General features: G+C 39.1%; 1 protein-coding gene across 4 annotated transcripts in view; it reads right to left on the reverse strand.

Moving 5' to 3' along the window:
- Window positions 1-14,938, reverse strand: part of LOC122790109 (probable E3 ubiquitin-protein ligase MID2) — a 1,228,538-nt gene that overhangs the window by 128,764 nt on the left and 1,084,836 nt on the right. For all 4 annotated transcript variants that reach the window (XM_044057683.1, XM_044057682.1, XM_044057681.1 and 1 more), the window contains one exon: window positions 13,848-13,975. In XM_044057683.1, coding sequence (XP_043913618.1) covers window positions 13,848-13,975 — 128 coding nt within the window. The remainder of the gene's footprint in view (window positions 1-13,847; window positions 13,976-14,938) is intronic.

Genomic DNA, 14,938 nt, shown 5'->3' on the forward strand with positions numbered 1-14,938 from the left:
CTCCTCCTCAGGATCCTGTTTTTCTGGGTTGCAGAATCCAGGCCGTTTCATGGCTGGCATCCTTGCCTCTTCCCAAGGCTTTAACTCTCATTGCTTTCTTTCATTCTCCTCTTCCTCTGGTTTTAGTAACAGCCAAAGAATTTCTGAGGGCTCTGGGTTACACGGCTTCCACCATTCCTATGCTATCGCTAGCCAAGCTCCACATGAGAAAGCTTCGATTGGTTTCTAAAGTCATTTTTGCATCAACATTCTCATCATTTAGATTTTCTAATCCCTCTAATACAGTGCCTGAAACTGGAACTTCAGTGCTGGATTCATCAGTTGTCTCTCAACACTAGGCTCTCTTTTCAACCTCCAGTCCTTTCTGGATGCCCCGAACTTGGGATGGAGGAACCTCCTTTGGCTCTCTGAAGGTACACTGCCTTTGGTCACTTCAAGAAAAGAAAGACCACATTAATATCAGAGATAAGAGCTCTTCTGCCAACTCTTCTGGCTTTTCGTCCTCTTTTTCTTCCAAGGTGTCTCATGATTCTCACAGACAACAGCACAGTGATGTATGTCAACAAGCAAGAGGGGACAAGGTTTTCTCTCCTGCTATGCAGGTTAGCCCTACAGGTTTGGGAGCTAGCTATCCAGTTTCAGGTGACCCTTCAGGCAGTTTACATTCCCTCAAATCAGAAAATAGTGGCAGATTCTCTAAGTAGGTCTATGCCATGTGCGGGGAACATACGTGTGACGTACAGCATACCATTTACAACCAAGAGTAGATGCTTCACAGGGATGTGTTTTTGGACATTGTCCACCAGTGGAGTATTCCTCAAGTAGATCTGTTTGCCGCCCCTCTGAACAGACTATTTATATTTTATGCCACAGTCCATGCCCTCTGACCTAGAAGGTGGACACCCTCTTTATCTTGGAAGGAGATGATTCTTTATGCCCTCCCTTCCCATCCTCTCATTCCAAAAGTCCTGTTCAAGATAAAACAGGATGTTACCAAAATCTTATTGGTAACGCCCTTTTGGCCCAGACAGCATTCATTCCATCTTCTTCTGCATCTTGCCAAGGGCAATTACTACAGGTTACATCACAGTGTGGACCTTCTCATAGACAAGAGATCTCTCATCCATCCCCACCTGTCCACACTTCAACTGACATTGTTGGTGATAGGGTTTTGATCCCTTACAGACACCTTTTTTTTCTGAGGATGTGCTTTGGGTCCTGCAGGAGGCCAGGAAACCCACTATTAAGAAATCTTACTTATCCAAATGGAAGATTCTGCTTGCTGTCTTTCTCGTAACCTAGATCCACTTACTGTGGATGTTCCTTTGGTTCTCTCTTATTTGTGTGAATTGCTCAATGCTGGGTTGGCCTAATCTTCTGTGAAGGCCCACTTATCAGCTATCTCCCCTTGTCTGCATTTGACCTCTCCCCCCTTTATCCTCTAGATCTGAGGCCAAGCAGTTTCTTAAAAGCACACTTCAAATTGTCTGCCCTTCTTTCCTAAGACCTTAATTTTGTTTTAGAAAAATTGACTCTGTCTCCTTTTGTAGCCTGCAGCTTCAGCTTCCTTACAACATTGCTCTTGGAAGACTGTTCTTCTTTTCACCCTTACTTCTGCTAGACGGGTGTCTGAGCTGCATGCCCTTATGGCTGTTCCTCCTTTTTTAGTTTTCCATAAGGATAGGCTATCCCTCTGTACTAATCTTTCTTTTATGCCCAACGTGGTTAATGAGTTGTCTCCTAATCAGTCTATTAATTTGCCCACTTTTTTTCCCTTCTCTGCAGTCTACTAGTGAGAAGGTTTTGCACACCTTGGATATGCATTGACAACTCTGGTATTATTTGGATAAGACTAAAGCTTTTTGTAAATCTGGTCAGCTTTTTGTTTCTTTTCATCCTAGGTCTTTAGATTTGGCCATTAACAAGGAAACTATTTCATCTTGAATATCTAAATTCATTTCTTTTTGCTATTTTTTTTTCATGAGAAGAACCTTCCTTTTCTGTTGAGGCTTCATTCACTGGCTTCTTCTGGTACTTTTTTTCAAGGGTTTTGATATTAATCATGTCCTATAGGTAGCAATCTTGACGTCTGTCCATACCTTTACTAAGCACTACAAGTTGGATGTTATTTCTAGGGCCACAACTGGCTTTGCCAGAGACATTCTCCATGGCTTCCTAGAAGGCTCTGCTGGCCTTTCATCCTCCCAATCTTCTTCATAAGCCTTTGCATTCTTCCTATTGTAAAGTATACTGCAACAGTGCTATGGAAGGAAATAGTACAGTTATGTAAATTCTTATGATAAAAGTAGATGTCCTCCTCTTCACTGTTGCAGTATTTGCTCCCTTCTTCCTCTGGTCCTTTCCTTCTGGATGTGTTTGCTACTTATTTTTTTCCTTGGACTGTCATTCAGTTCTGAGGATGTCATTTTTATTCCCTATGCCATGTGCGGGGAACATACGTGTGACGTACAGCATACCATTTACAACCAAATGGCTTTGGGATACTGGCCAGACATCGGGCTGCCCTAGGCAGGGGATCCTTACTGTAAACAACACTGTAGCAGTGGAGAGAGGTACATCTACTGTTATGGTAAGATAATACACAACTGTACTTTCTCCCTTACTTCAGAAGTGGTCAGGGGCAATTGCCACAAGCTTTCTTACAGACTGGATCTACTCGCATAAGAAGTGGGGTGTTTAATGCATCCATTTAATGAGGATGTGCAGCAGGTAATGAAGGCAAGAATGCCTGCTACTAGAACATCATTAGCAGATCAAAAAGGTTTATTTGTTGGTTTCCAGCAACATAACCAGCACCCATTCAGGGCTATTAGTTCTCTGGTTTACAACACTTGTGTGAGTTACTTATCCTACAGCCTTTGTTATTCCTCAATCAAGATTCATTTATTGGCCATTTCAGCATGCCTGCCCATAGATCCTGAAATTATAAGGCAGTCTCATATCAAAATATTCTTGAAAGGGGTTTTGTATAAGAGACCTCCAAATGAACCAGTGGCCCTTCCTTGAGATCTTAATTTTCTGTTAATGAAGCTAACACTTAATCCATTTGAATCAGCTAATTTAGGTGACTTGAAGTTCTTAACATGAAAAACAGTTTTACTGATTGCTCTGACCTCTGCAAGGATATCCGAGTTCAAGCTCTTATGGTGACTCAGCCTTACCTCATTTTCCATAGGGACAGGGTTTCCTTGAGAACTAACCATTCTTTTATGCTTAAATTGGTATCCAAGTTTACTTTACGCCAAACTATCCATCTCTCCATTTCTTTACTGAACCTAAAAATGAGAGAGAAGGGATACTCCACAGCTTGGATGTCCGCAGAAAACTCCAGTATTACTGTGACAGAATTAAATATTTCAGATCTTTACACCAAATGTTTATTTCTTCTGAAGGTAAAGAAGGGATAGCCAGTGCCAAAACAGACCATTTCCGAATAGTTGTCTAAGGCTATTAATTTTTGTTATACTCACCATAACAAATCTGTTCAAGGCCCTCTCTACCAAAGCCTTGGCATCATTTATGGCATTTTGGAAAGGGATGAATTCTAGAACCTGCTGCTTGGTCCTCTGTACATACTTTTATAAAGCACTTCAAGGTTGATTCCTTCTCTGGGTCTGGATCACGATTTGCTAGCACCATTCTCCAGGGGTTCCTAAGCACTTTTCCTTCCACTTCCCAAATGTAGTTTGCTATGGTAATATACCCATATAACTAAGGCTGCAGCAGTGACCAATATAATGAACATAGTATAGTAGTGTACGTTGAACTTAACATAGTAGATTTTTGAATGATCACTGCTGTAGTAGATGCTCCCTCCCTCTATTGCCCTCATTTATTTTGGTTTGTTTCTGATACCATGGGGTGGACATTTATTTTTGTTCCTAGAATAGTCCTTTCAGGGTTCAGCCTCTGTCTCTCTCACTGCTGGCAGGAAAGCTCTGAAGGGTTTTGCTACCAAACTTAACTTTTAGTCAGCTCAGCTTGAGCTGCCTGACAGTTTGGGCATGTGGAAGGAGTCCTGAATCTTTGGAAACTGGCAGCCATTATATACTTGACAGGATATAACCCATATAGCTAAACTTGCATATAGTTAAGGCTATTGCAGCAGTGATAATTTGAACATCTACTGTTAGTGGTAAGTTTAACTTACACAACTGTACTTTTCATGTCACTAACAAAAGGCTTCTCATCCCTCCCCTTTTCCTCACCTTCCCCATCACCTGCCTGAACTAAAATGACTCCTGCCCCATCCGTTTCCATCGTTGTACGTTAAAGGTACCTGCATCTCACATAATACGTGCATGTGTGTGCCAGGAGTTGCTTTGAGGTGCAGCTTTGCTTTTCTTAAATTTTGTCCTATTTCATCTTTGATTCCTTTGTATGCCCTTGCTTTTTCTCATGCTCCCCTAGTGTTCCACTTCTTCCTATAAGATATTTATTTTAACCATCATTCTTTTCTCATCTCCAGTTCCTCCAGTTTAACTTCTATTTCTCAAAAATTTCTATACAACAAATCAAACCTCTTGAGACACTGCTGTTAAGTCCTTGTAGGTGAAACACAAATAAAACACACTACAAAAATCCTCGTGACCTCTACAAAAAACAGGCCTCAGAGGTTACTGCTGTAAGTCCTTGTAAGAAAATACAAATAAAGGCTACACCAAGAAAACCCTCATATGACAAAAAAAATGACCAGGACCATGCATATGGACAACAATCACTGTTGTATTTTAATAAATTAAGCAAAATTGTCCCTTTATATCTGTGGGACTTCTTCAGAGTAAACCAAGTCAGCACCAACTACTCATATAAATTACAAAAGCTCCTCACTTACCATACGTCAGCACCAATTCGCATGAGTCGTATGTTTAAAGCTGTATATGAATTCACTTCTGACTTGATTTAGTAAAACCTCTATAAATGTGTATAAATAACTTTAAGACAAATATGCAATATTTTAATTGATAAAAACAATGTCTGTTATACATTTGGAATGTACCATTGAATAAGTGTTAGGTGAGTTAATAAGAAGTAAATAGATAAATAGGCGAATAAATGCACCATAAATATGTGCAGCTAAAATATATCACTACCTGAGACCAGTTAATAGAAAGCTACCTTAATAAAAACCCAAAATAGATAGTGTTGAGATCAACACCTACATAAAATATTTTATTTATTATTATTGCCAGATAACGCTGTTCAAACCTGGCTAGCAATTGGTGTGGAGCTTTAAGGCTGTGAGCAGTAGTTCCTGTGGTACAGGGTTTGGTTCCCATAACCCTTATTTGCCTACTGTGTGACTTTGAGCAAGTCACTTAACCAGACATTGTTCTTGAGTTGCCCCTGAAAAGGGACTGCGTGTCCAGTGATCCTACCTGGTTAACAAATGGGTATTGTTGCTGTTGTTACTATTATTAATATTAAACCTGCCAGTATACATATTCTTTATTTTTTTCTTTTACAATGATCACCGAGCTTTGGATTTAATTTAAAACTGTTACTTCAGCTTTGACAAAAAAAAACAAAACATTTGCCACACAAAACAGTCTTACATTGAAAACAGACTTGGCTCAATTAACTGTAAACTTCTCTTCACTCGAATTTCAAATTTATTGAAAATGTATCTGGCACCTCATTAAAAACTACAAGAAATGCTGGGACTTGGTCAAAGAGCATACAGTGAAGCAATAAAAAGTGTCTATGTGAAAGGCGAAGGAATTCAAAAGTCAAATATGCAATGCATTTGCTAACAGCTTGGGACAGCCCACTGGATGCAAGTGCCCATTTTCAGGGGCAGCCTATAAGCATTGTCTGGTGAAGTGACTTAGTCATAGTTTCATAGTAGACAAATCAAGGCTGAGGAACTTAAAACCTGCAGTAAAGAAGCAGCACATAGCCTTACTTATCTGCACTAAGTACAAGACAGGCTGTTGTAGACCAATACAGTAAATTTCACACTCATGCCTGCATAAAAGAAAAAAAAATGAAAATGTATTCACAGGTTAAAGTATTGACATTAAACTTGTAGACTTCATGCTGTCCAGTTTATTGACAGCCAAAAAATAACCACATTGTTAGCAAAAACCTAAGAATGTAAAAGAACATGGCAAGTATGATAATGATCAATTCCTTCTTTTATACCATAACTACTATGGAATGGAGAAAAGTAATTATAAAAACACAACCAACAATTACACCCACTTACATATACATCAAATATCTACTTGTAGAACAAGTTATAAATAATGGGCCAGAAAAGTACCTCTGCTCGCTGCTGTCAAACTCTACAGCAGCACCCCCTTGGCCTGTCTATGCTCAAATCAGAAACAAACTCCCAAAAATCAGGAACATATTTTAAATGTTTCTCTTAAGTAATTAGAAAGTTGCTAAAATAAAAAAAAGCTTTGAATTAGTAAGCATTTTTAGAAGGATACGTCTGAAATTCAGGCCTGTCATTACTTAATGACTGCAATCCACAACAATTTGCCAGAAAATCACACATTTTACAATGAATGGACAAAATAAATATTTTAAATGTTTCTCTTAAGTAATTAGAAAGTTGCTAAAGTAAAACAAAAAAAAAACTTTGAATTAGCAAGCATTTTCAGAAGGATACAAAGTCTGAAACTCACACCTGTCATTATTTAATGACTGCAATCCACAACAGTTTGCCAGAAAGCCACAAATCTGACAAGAAATGGACAAAATACCTTTTTTCTTTTTTTGCTCAAGAACTCTGGACAAACAAAAATAATGAATGGGCAAAAGGCTCAAATTTTAAATACAGTTTTCTTTTATCTAATTTCTAACCAGGTAAACTCACTGAACAAATTGTCCCTTTTCGGAGTTGACCAAGCAGCACTGCCTGAATGATTTGGCTGCCTGTAGAAAGCCAATTAGTGCATTGTTTTTGACAGCAACAGCAGCTATCCACACCCTGATCAGCAAAAAAAAAAATAATAATTTCTTTACTAACATTCTGGTACTCACAATTACTCCCTGTAATACTTGCACCTGGGTAGATTGTCCCATTTACTCCACATTTTTTACCATCTAGTCAAGGAAACAGGGTTTGATTCCTCCTAGCCGCATTTGTCTACTGTGAAACTCTGAGCAAGTTACTTAACCAGGCAGTGTTTCTTGAACATGAAAAAAAAAGAATAGAGCATATGTATTTTCTGAGCAGTAAATAATAATGGACAGTCCAGGACTAGTGATTGTAATCCCCAGTGATTTACTTGAAAAGTTTTCTGTATTTAATAATCCTGATGGGCAGTTTTCTGTAATCATCTAAAAGGCAGAATCAGAATCTGATGTTTTCTGTAATCAACTTGAAGAATCATAAAAGCTCAGATGTCAGGGGAACACACACACACACACACTGTTGTTCGTGATTTGATCTTGAATGAGAATACAATTTCATATGCTTTGAAAGAGATCACCTGCACTTCAGTGATTAGGTCACACACAGTACAAATCTCCTTCTGGTTGTGAAGTGACACTGACATTATGTGACGGTTTTCTAAGGCCAGGCTGGGATCCATGGCTGCCTAGGTCACCTTGTGCTGCATCTGTCTTGGCTACAAAGCCTGTCCACATACCCAGCCAAGCTACCATTCTGAGCTTCTGTTTCCATGAGACTAATAGAAAGTAGCCAGGCTCTCTCAAGCACAGGTGAGCAGAGAATTTCTTATCACTACTACCACAGTCAGGGCCAATGCAGATTCAAGTCAATAATCAAACCTCTTGTCTAGCTCATAGTCGGGCCTTCTTTCTTTAACAACAATGGAGCTAGCTCAACTACCTGAAGGAAATTTAGAAGCTGGTCAGATCCAGGTAGTTCTATTCGCTCCTCTCACCACCAAAATAAGATCACACTAAGTCAGCAAATAGTCATTTAAGTCACTCTACAGCCCAAGGATGTAGCTGGGACATAGTCTGTGTACTCAAATTAGTACAGGTTTATGTGTATCTCTCAGAAACTAACTCAGAGCTGAGAGTGTTTAGAACTGGCTAAACTTGTGCCTGTACTACACTGCAATAAAAAACAGGCTTACTTAACAGGAAAGCTTCTCTAAAAATAATCTTTTATGGTTCTAAAGGGCAACAATTGAAAATAATGTGTGCCCTTCTGAAGTGTTTTGGGCAATACTTTATGAGTTTGGGTACAATTTTTTAGATTGAGCAGTGGATAGTATTGTCACCTCATAGCAATTGGTTCTCCAGTTTGATTTTCTGCAGAAGTGGTTTCTTTGCATAGTTTACATATCCTCCTTATGTTAATGTGGTTTTCTCCAGGTGCTCCAGTTTACTATCACATTCCAAAAACTTAAAATAGGTGGACAGGGCATACTAAATTGGCCATATACAAGTGTGCATGTGTGTGTGTGTGTGTGTGTGTGTGTGTGTGTGTGTGTGTAGCATGAAAGAACAACAGTGGCAAAGTTAGGCTCCCAGCAGTGAGAACTTTGCCTGTATATGATTCATGGCTGAAGCAACGCCCAACCCCCATCTGAAAAAATGGAAAAAAGGGTGGTGGATGGATGGACTTGGGGTGATGGTGGGGTAAGATCATGAGGTTTGTGTACAAAATAATTAGTGACAACATCCCTGTTCCAGTCCATTCTGGCAAAACAAAATTTACATCAGAAAAAATAAATAGTCTGGTAAAGTATCTTTGTACTAAGTAAGTTAAGCTGGATATCTGACTTGGTTCTGAACTGGTTAGAAAACTGTACTGACTTCCAGTGGCGTTACCTGTCAGTATTTCACTACTTACAACCCTAGTACAGATGGTGCTATTTGATTAATTTTCTGATCACAACTCAATAAATAAAAAACACTCCCCAAAAAAGAGAGAAAAAAATCTGAAAACCTTCATGTTTATTTCACAATCTAACTAAAAGAACATAAATGTTTGCATGGAATTGTTAGGACTTAACAGGAGATGCTTAAATCATATCTCTATGCTCAGTCCAAGATACCTTGCTTGCTGAGATAGATATATTTTTTTCTTTCTTCTTGTGCAGTATGATTGGCTGTTGTTAACTTGGGAGTGTGATCCACGTTGCTCCCCTCCTACCTAATTCCATAGCCACCGTCCAAATTCCAAGATTTATTTTGGTGTCCCCCCCCCAAAAACACCTACCGATTATCCCCCTTAAAGTTACACTCAGGTCATACTCTGAAGACCTTCACAACTTGCAGCACTAAGTTCACTCACTCATTCACGCTAAGCAGTACTCTATAAATTCACGGCCAGTTGACTAAACATAACAACTCATTACACACATTAAACTCCAGTCCCAAATACCTTCCAATATATTTCCCCACAGTGAATTTGTCATCTGCCTTTATTCCTATCTTTCCAGTTCTTTATAAAACATTGCTCGAAATTCCAAATTTCTCATCACCCACTTGGTGGTGCCACATATTGAAACTGTATTAAAAATAAACTCCTTCCAGCAGTCACACAAACCATATTACTTCAGTTGTCGCATAAACCTTTTACTACGATTTAAAATTCTGTCTCTGCGTTTTCCATAATGCTTCTCATGTTTACAGCTGATAACCATATAAAACCAGGACCTACACTGTTACAATTCAGCACTATGACTGCCTGCAGTGTTAGTAATAAATGGCTTCAGCTTGAAACATGGCTACAGCTAGACTCTCCATCAGTAGAGGGCATCATAGAATCCCGGCTCAAAGACATGTAATATATGCCACCATCAGGGACACAACCTATACAGTATTTCATGATAAAAGACCAGGATTCAGACAAGGAAGTGCAGTACTTTAGTCAAAAACTCACAACTTGACACCAGCACTAATTGTAAGCAGTAATGCTCAAAAAGATGCATAACCCAGATGGATACTCGCATAATTTGATATCTCCAATCACACCAATATATTTATTGCTACTATTTGCATATCACTACCAGCAAGCATCACAAACTTAGAGAACTTGCTGTAATTAATTATTTCATTTACAAAGCACAACAAATTAAAGACTATGGAACATGGCAACCTTGACTTCCTAGGCTCTCTTAAAAACTAACACCACAACATACTGTTACACAGGAACCTCACACTCTTGGTCACCTCTGGAACAAGATTAAATACTGTTAATAAAAAACACACTCTTCTTGACATCATTATTACAAACTATGCAAATAGATGCAGCGTGGTACGTAAATGTCCTCAGTGACCACTGCCCTGTACTAATTACCTGGAACTGAAGATCATCACAACTGCCACCAAACTGCAAAAAACAGACATTTACTACAAATGTCTTAGGGCGAGTCTTAAGAAACTTGGCATAATACATGAAAATAAACTCTCCACTTGTAAACACCCCCCTGATTTTCTGATATATTAATGCATATAGAAAATGAAATGAAATGTACCTTTACCAAGAAGACTAAAGTGTACCAAAGTTTCCTGGCTAACACAAAATAAATATCACAGCCAGACTAAAGTGTACCAAAGTTTCTTGGCTAACACAAAATAAATCTCACAGCCAATGTTGCAGTACTTATTCCTTTGACAGCCTGCTGTGCAGCAGCCTTCAGCTGACCTGAATACCAGTGTCTTTCTGCATCCTCTAGTCAGCAGGTGTCTGCTACAGACAGACTTCTGGACGTTAAGAGAATAAAGAGAAGGTCATCTGACACCACCTTCAGTTCTTTATAGTCGTGTAGTCCAGTGCTCCACAATGTGTTTTAGCATCATCAGTCTATCGATCAGCTTGAATTACCACAGAAATAAGAAGCCTCAGATAAGTTCATAGGTAACTACAAGGCTATCAGTCTACAGAGCATTATAAGCTTAGCCAGTAGCCAATAGTCAGAATCAAACCCTGTATCTGTTATCTATATATGTGAGATAAAGACCTTAACTATTATAACAAACTCTCCCTCATTATTCAAACCCCTATCCACTGGGGACATTTTTTCTTTCTGTTTTTCGTGAGTCTTCCTTGTCTGTGTACAAGAAAGTTAACAACTCTATTTCTTGTGGGATGCAGATTTCCAATCCTACTGCCTTTTTTGCTTATGCCCACAGCATAATGTTTCTAACTATCTTTTCTGGGCTACATTTAATTCTAAAACTATCAAATGAAAGCCCAAATCCCTTCAGCAGCATACAGATTCCAACAGGGCAGGCCCTTCACACACTTTGATGTCTGCTGGTATGTGCAAGGATAAATGTCTGAAGAAGAAGGATGCCAGGGACATTGCCGTGCCCTGGCCTTTGAAAAAAGTTGATGTTGCTGACACAGGTGAAGCATCTTTGCAGCACTCTGGTCCAATGCATGCAAGGACAGAGTACTCTGGCACAACATGTTTGGAGACAAATCAGCCCCACACCTCACAATCCAACACCAGACCAATGTCGATTGAAGTCAAAAACCCTAAGCAGGCCACAGTATCCAACTCCAGAGTACTGGTGACTGATGGGTGAGGGCAGTATCCCCTTGGTTATAACATAAATGGATGTTCCTGGGAACTGGACAGCGGTCACAGTCACCCGCCAACAACCTGAGGCCTTCAGTTCACGTAAGACCAAGGCACCCAAACCCAAGAGGCCTACAGGTTAGAACAGCCTTTGGTGTCTAAGCCCACTGCCTCATCATACTAGGTCTCTTCACAGGACTTGATCAGGCTGACTCAATACTACCTACCCTGCAAAAGGATCATTTACCAGTAACATCCCCTAGGCAAAGAAGGAACATTCTCCGAAGGAAATTCTGATTCTTTGGAATCAGACAATGAAGAGGAATTGGCCTATGTAGTACACTTCCCCCTCTGACTTAAGAAGATGCTAAGTCAGATGATACCCTATCCTCAGTTTTGCCTGCTTAAGGCTTTACCTTTTGGAGACACATTTCATAAAATGAAGGATACCTTCAGTTGGGAATCTAGGAAATTCTTTAAGGCTTACAGTCATGACAGAGAGTTTCTGAACCTTCCCACCCCTAGACCTTTGCTTATCCGTGCAGTGCATATGGCCCTGTTTGCTGTGTTTGAAGACATATTGCACACTGATTCCATTCCCCCTGCTCCAAGGAAACCATATCACTTCCATAGGGTGTTTGAGTCCTATAAGCATCTCTATAAAAACCCAGTGATGGACCAGCAGGGGCATCTATAGAATCAGCCAAGGGAGTCAGTGGGCAAGCATCTAAGAGCCGAATACCAAATGGCTGGGAAAGCAGACTGCTGGACAGGTTTGGTAAGGCAGCTTACACTTCAACCACACTGGCCATGAGGGCTCTTAACTGCCAATTCCTCATGCTCAAATACCTTGTCTCACTGCTGGAACAAACTAAAAGGAAGGTGGATGGAATCCAGGACAAGAGCCCTCCAAAGGGATATCCAGGACCTGTGAATGTCAACACTCAGTGTCCAAGCACACACTCAAATGTGGATATGATGCTTTAGTTGTATCATAAAGGGCATCTACTATGGGGTCACTTACTCTGATCTGACACTTGCTTGGTTGAGGACATAACCTCTCTCAGACTAGGACAAAATGGAACTTCTTGATGCCTCCTTTGGTAAGGTGTTCCTTTTTGGACCCCCATCAGAAAAAGTGTTTGACGAACTTGATAAGAAAGGGAAATTGGAATCTAGAAAAAAATTATCTTCTTCCCACTTGCAGATACAGTAGGAACTACTCTTCCAAATCTTTTCCCTTTCCACCTAAACATGGAAAAACAAGACAGTGTAAGGGGAAAAGGCCCAGACAACAAACGATGGCAAAACAAACAACGTTCCAGATCTGTGGAATTCAAAGATTTCTCCCCACCCATGCAGCAGCTGTGACTATCCCCACCACCACTCTTTCTCTCTCTCTGAATCAATGCCATTTAATTTTGGAAAAAAACTCCATTTCTAGTATCAGGGTCTGTTGCTGGACTATACAATCTTTTTCTACCACACATTTAACCCAAATATGTAAGGTTCTTGCTCAATTAAAAGTTGCATACAAAAGTTCACACTTACTTACTTACTACTGAATCAAGACAACCAGACACCACCAGTGTTTCAGTCAGAGGGTTAGAATACTGCCTATCACTGCACTCGCATTAAAACACTAAAATGCCATGAAGGACAAAATAAAATCCAGAAATATATTTACCTATCTGCATCCTAAGAACACCAGTGGAGCACTTTAAAAAAATTATACTGGTTACCAGAGGAAGGCAGAACCTGCTGTTTACTGAACACACTGACCTTCAAAGTGATAACTGAGCAGTACTGCCCTCCCCTTTTTAAACCTATTGCCATAGAAGTAATGACTGCAATCACTACATTAAGCATATATACCATCATTATGTTAACATAATGTAATTAATAGCAGTTGCTGTGACCATTTGTCTCATGGCCTCTAAACTACAATCCGATCTGTGCAACTCCATGCATATTGAAGACATCCGCATGCAACCTAAAGAGAGCTCTATCTGTATAATCTGGTGTGCAGCAGATACCAGTTAGGTTTATGAATCAGTTGCCATGGAGAGTTATAACCAAATTAGTTGACTGATATGAAAATAACTGTACTGAACAAATATTACAGTATACATGCTTAAAAGAAATGCCCATGCAAACTAGTGCCAGTGCCATTTCTTATATAACTTCCATCAGACATAAATAATCCATGAAAAAAAAATTAAATTTAGTAAGATGCTTGCAATACAAAAAGTTACAGATTAAAGTCAAACACTTTTCAAAAAGTATGAAAATAGCCTAACAGTCTTTAAAAAAAAGTACAAGCTATATTGTAAAGAAAAGGCCCATGACTGCATTTCAACTCACGTGTCAAATAGTCAAGCCCTTCCAGCAGTTTCTTTTCCCGGGAGAAATCCAAAGCAAAGTTGTCAAACGCATCATTCAGGTTAATGTCTGGAATCAGGACTTGAGAGGAGGCAGTTGCCATAGCAACCCTGCAAAAACAGAGAATGGACATCAATATACATCAAACCATGTTTAGGTCTTCCATTTATGACTCTGACTTCTGATTAAAAGGAGCAAAAGTGTCTTGTTAGCAAAGCATTCTTCCGTGAAAGAGGTTTTGTTGATTTTTACCAATATCTACAGTACACTCCACTGACTCTCCCACTGGAAATGACATTCTCATTGATTAAAATTTCAATTTGTTTTGCTTTTTTCCCCATAGTGGAACAACATTTCCAGGTAAGAGGCAGGCAAGACAGCTGGTCAGTGTATTAATCTCTCTCCAGTGCCATATAATACGTAAAAGGCCTACTTATTGAAGTTTTTTACTTCTTAAAGTATAACTGTCTACAAACAGCTTTCTTACAAATATAGCAGTACATTGGTGCAAGCACTTTTTTATGGTGTTTGATGAGATGAGGTGTATCAAGTCAGACATAACTCCCATTTACCAACTGCTAGAAAGGCAGAAGAGAACATCCGCTGGGAGTAAAAGCTATTAAGAGACAAAAATACTACAGCTTATTTTATATATATATACACACACATACATACATACGCACACATATATAAAAATACACTGTGTATATAATTTATTAATTACAAAATCACAACTCATATGTAAAAGACCCAAGGTTTTGTCAACAAGGCTTTCTCAATGCTACATACAAAACACTTAAATATTCAAATTAAGATCCCACAATTAATTATACTACACAAATGAGCAGCTATCTGAATGAACTAAAATAATTTTTTTAAAACGAAGGAAAAAGTGTACCCATATGTTATACATCTCTCTTTGAATTAAACAATTCATGTTTCTGCTGCAATGTTAAATCAGCCCATAATCTATTGATTCCAAAAATATAGCAGTAGCACTTGTGTACTAATGAATATTTATATAAAGCACTTAATTCACACTTGCACTTAATATCACTAAGATACCCTGCTTA

The sequence above is a fragment of the Protopterus annectens genome, chromosome 15.part0 (genome assembly GCF_019279795.1).
Source record: "Protopterus annectens isolate FY-2018-M chromosome 15.part0, PAN1.0, whole genome shotgun sequence".
NCBI classification, from domain to species: domain Eukaryota; kingdom Metazoa; phylum Chordata; order Ceratodontiformes; family Protopteridae; genus Protopterus; species Protopterus annectens.